General features: G+C 39.7%; 1 protein-coding gene across 1 annotated transcript; it reads left to right on the forward strand.

Annotated features, from left to right (window-relative positions):
* Nucleotides 1–1,248: 1,248 nt before the first annotated feature.
* On the forward strand, nucleotides 1,249–3,252 carry LOC101300351. The gene is made up of 4 exons (XM_004300943.1): nucleotides 1,249–1,387; nucleotides 1,506–2,340; nucleotides 2,519–2,624; nucleotides 2,737–3,252. The coding sequence occupies exons 1-4, from the start codon at nucleotides 1,249–1,251 to the stop codon at nucleotides 3,250–3,252; spliced, it is 1,596 nt and encodes a 531-aa protein (XP_004300991.1).
* Nucleotides 3,253–4,965: the final 1,713 nt, after the last annotated feature.

Below are 4,965 nucleotides of genomic sequence, written 5' to 3' on the forward strand. Positions count from 1 at the left end.
AAACTGGGTTTGAAAATTTCCTCCAATTTGCATCAGCAAATGCTGCCGACAAATCAAGTATACGTTGTCCTTGTCTGAAGTGTTGTAACCACCATGAATTCACCATTGGTATTATCAAGGGCCATGTATATTTCAATGGCATTATGACCAATTACAGGAAATGGTCACTTCATGGTGAAACTTCTTCCAGGGAAGGCAATAGTGATGAAGAGTCTAAATCAGTAGATATGCCTGATGTTGAAGACGGTGATGAAAGTGAGGGTGAGGAGATGTCTTGTGACTCAGATGAGTTCCTTAGGCTCGTAGAAGATGGAGATAAAGCTTTGTATCCGGGGTGTACAAAGTCAACAAAATTGAACGCTCTTGTAGAAATGTTCAATTTGAAAGCCAAGCATGGAATGACTGATAGTTGTTATTCCGACTGGCTAATGTTGTTTGGGTCCTTGTTACCGGATGGGAATGAGGTACCTAACAATTTAAATGAGGCGAAGAAAACACTTTCAGTATTGGGGATGGGGTATGAAAAAATTCATGCATGTCCAAACGACTGTATTTTGTATGGAGGGGACCACCATGAAGCTGAGATCTGCCTAGAATGTAGTACATCACGGTATAAGATTGGAAAGAACGGAGCTCTGTGAGGGACGGGGTTCCTGCAAAGGTTTTGTGGTACTTCCCTATAATACCGAGATTCAAAAAGATGTTCCAGTCACCAAAGACAGCGAAGGCCTTGACTTGGCATGCCGATAGGAAAAAAGATGCCATGATGCGGCATCCAGTTGATTCACCAACCTGGAAATTGATCGACACAAAGTGGCCAGAATTTGGGAAAGAAAATAGGAACCTTCGCTTAGCCCTTTCTTCCGATGGATTCAATCCTCACGCTGCTTTAAGCAGCAAATACTCTTGTTGGCCGGTTATTCTGGTCATTTATAATCTTCCTCCTTGGTTATACATGAAGAGGAAGTTCCTGATGCTGTCTTTGTTAATATCAGGACCGAAACAGCCCGGGAAAGATATCGATGTCTATCTACAACCGTTAATAGATGATCTAAAGTTAATGTGGCTGGGTATTTTCGGTATGTATGATGCTATAAGAGGAGAATATTTTACACTGAGGGGTGTCCTATTTTGGACCATAAATGACTTGCGTATGGGAACCTCTCGAGTAGTGTCACCAAAGGATATAATGTTTGTCCTGTTTATGTTGATAAAACCAAACCCCATAGGCTGAAACGTAGAAAGAAAATGGTGTTTTTGAGGAGTCGTCGATGGACAGAAAGACATCATCCATACAGAAGGCATGCTGCTACATTCGACAACACTATTGAGAAGGATGTCGCCCCTGAACCATTAACTGGAGAAGAGGTGTTGGCAAAGGTTGAAGGTTTGCCTCGTGAGTTTGGTAAAGCTAAAAAGCCTGCCAAGCGATCACCTGACCAACCAAGACCTTGCTAGAAAAAAAAGTGTCTTCTTTGAACTTGATTACTGTAAATATATTCCAGTACGCCATATTCTTGATGTCATGCATATTGAGAAGAATTGTTGCGATGCTATAATTGGTACCCTCTTGAATATTCCTGGGAAGACCAAGGATGGAGTGAATGCCCGTTTGGACATGGTCGATATGGGCATCAAAACTGATGTAAAAGTGGTAGCTGGTGAGAAAAAGACCAAATTGCCTTTGGGTAGTTGGAACTTGCTGCATAAGGAGAAGAAAAGAGTGTGCGGGTCCTTTTATGGCATGTCAGTTCCTACAGGCTTCTCCTCTAATATTAGGAACCTAGTCTCGATGGCAGATTTAAAATTGGCTGGTCTTAAGTCACATGACTGCCACACAGTGATGCAACACCTTCTCCCGGTTGCATTGAGATCAGTTTTAGAGAAGCTTGTTAGGTATGCCATTATTCGGTTTTGCCTTTTCTTTAAGGCAATTTGTAGCAAAGTCATAGATGTTTCTAGACTTAAGCAAATGCAAGCAGATCTGGTTGATACGGTTTGTTTACTGGAAAAGTTCTTCCCAACTTCATTTTTCAACGTAATGATTCATCTAACACTCCATCTTGTTAGAGAAGTTGAATGGTGTGGTCCAATGTTTTTCCGATGGATGTACCCATTTGAGAGGTACATGAAAATGTTCAAAGGGTATGTGAAAAATCAACATTTTCCTGAGGGGTGCATAGCTAAGAAGTACATTGTCGAAGAAGCTATTGAGTTTTTGGAAGACCGTGTCCTTTCTCAAAGTGGTACCACTGTGGGAATTCCATCTACAAGCATAGCTAGACACTACAAACAGAGCAGACCCTTGTCACGGCCAACCATGGTATCTGTTTATGCAAAGTAGATGCACCTTGCACACCTTTGTGTGTTACAAAATACTCAAGATGTCCAGCCGTACTTTAAGTAAGTGTATATATATACATCTTCACATTACTGATTTTCTATCTTTTTTAATGCGCTTTAACCTTATCATTTATCACTGAACTAATAACCATGTTTTATTGTGATTGGTTCCTAGGGAGCACAAGGAATACTTGAAGTTAATTTACCCAAATCACGTGAAGAACAAGAAGTGGATGAGGGAAAAGGAGAATGAAACATTTCCAGACTGGTTAAAGGAAAAGGTATGTGCATTCCAATACTCTTTAATGGTACAAATGTTTGTTTTAGATTAAAAAGATGAAATACTATTGTTAGGCTTCCTCCTATTTTAATGTAGCTTATTTTTTTTGGCAGGTTGCAAATCAATTGAGGTTAAAACCTAATAATGTTTCACAAACAGTAAGGTGGTTGGCTGCCGGCCCAAAAAATGTAGTGCCAACTTATGCTACTTACCATGTCAATGGAGTTGACTTCAAAACCAAAGAGAGAGACAACGTCCATTCATTTCAGAATAGTGGTGTTACATTACTTGCCAATGCTATGCAAGTTGCAAGTGCGAGGGATCAAAATCCATCTGACAGTGTGATGGACTTCTATGGAGTTATTAAAAGTATATGGGAGGTTGACTACTATAAGTTTAGGGTTCCAGTGTTCTACTGTGATTGGGTAGAGAGTACTAGAGGCGTCAAAGTAGACGAACTTGGGTTTACGTTGGTGAAACTGAATAGGTTAGGGCATTTGAATGACCCTTTTGTGTTAGCTACACATGTGAAACAAATATTTTACATTGAAGACCCCCTAGACGCTGAATGGTCAGTTGTAGTGAGGTGCCCGAATAAAGACTACCGTGGGATTGACGATAACGATTAGGATGATGACTTAGAGGAGGAACAACCGTTTATTCCAACAATGCCATCAGTTGACACCTTTGATGATGTAGCTGAGAATAACCCTAGTGGACATATGCGAGATGGTAATGAAGGAATATGGGATGATAACAGTAGTTTGCCTCCTGTTAATGAAGGCAATGATAGCTTGCCTCATCATGATGGCAATGAATGGAATGCTAGCTAATAGGGTTGTCATGTTCTTATGATTGAAGTTATTAGAACAACAGTTTGAATTCAATGGCTGGTTTTTGGCGTTAGATGTTATGTATGTGTTGAAATATATTTTCATTTAATGATAAGATTATTGGCCAATTATGAAAAGTGATACATTATGTTTGTGTGTTCTTGTTTTGGACATATTTACTTTATTTACCTCGATAGACTGCCTTTGTTTTCTTATTTGGTTGTTTTAGCATAGTATGCTTCCTGATTGCTCTTTTCTAATTGCGTTTTAGGTGATGGCACCATCAAGGAAAACATCAATGTCTGAACGTTCAAATAAGGCTAAGCGGAAAGCTGCAACTGCTGAAGCTATCGCTTTAAGAATTAAGGCTGTGCAAATGAAGCCGATTATAGCTTCGGATGGTGTTCCAGCAATCATGAGTGCTGGACAGAAGAATACAGCAGATATTGCGAGACGAATCAAGGCTGTGCAGCAGATGAAAAGGGATGCAGCCTCGGGAGCAACAGCCACGGCTTCTTAAATGATGAATGCTACTACTAGTCAGGCTGAGCTGAATGTGATTCCAAGTGAGGAAACTGTGTCAGCCCCAAGGAAGGTCAGGTATTCCAGAAAGGCCAAGTCCCAATCTACTTCTATTTCAAGGAATGTCAAGTCGAAAAAGAAGAAAGAACAACCAAATAAGAAAGAAAGCCTCAATATTATTGGGGGTCTGCGGCTGCTAACTAGACCAATGGTGACAATGGCAAGAGTAACGAAAAGGCTGATCAGAGTGATCCAACTTCCCATAGAATGTGATGACCATGGGACACCAGTAGGACCAAATGCAAAGGATATGCAATCGTACATTGGAGTCTTAGCACGTACGACGGTCCCCATTATCTTTGATGATTGGAGGAATGTGGATGATGAATATAAAGACAAGATATGGGAATCAATTGAGGTAATTGAATGTTTTGATATAATAAACTAGTAGCTTTAAAACTAACTTAAATTATAGTTGTGAATAACTAGTATCATTTTTTTTGCTCTATGTAGGAGGCCTACGTGATCCCTAAACAATGTAGGAAACATGTTCTCAAATCTGCTTCAAGCAAATGGCGGGGATTCAAGAGTTTCCTAACCACTTACTACATTGTACCATTCATGGAAACCCCTGAGAAGTTGGAAAATCCTCCAGATGATTATAGATGCATCCCCAAGCTCCATTGGTCACTTTTTGTTGAAGATAGGGTTTCTGGGGAATTTAAGGTTTGTGAACATGTGAATTTTGTCTAGCTTTTAAACTTACTAATGATGAATTACATGTTAAAATTGTTGCTCCTGATAATTCTTTGCTTTGTAGGAATTGTGTCAAGTCCAAAAGACAAAAAGAGAACTAAACAAGTACAATCACCGTATATCACGTAAAGGCTACGCTCAGACAAGAGTAGAATTGGTAAGTTTTGGTTGAGAACAAAAGGTTTTTGTGTAATCATGATGCGTTCTACTATGAAATATATATATCTTATT

The sequence above is a fragment of the Fragaria vesca genome, linkage group LG5 (assembly GCF_000184155.1).
Source record: "Fragaria vesca subsp. vesca linkage group LG5, FraVesHawaii_1.0, whole genome shotgun sequence".
Lineage (NCBI taxonomy): Eukaryota > Viridiplantae > Streptophyta > Magnoliopsida > Rosales > Rosaceae > Fragaria > Fragaria vesca.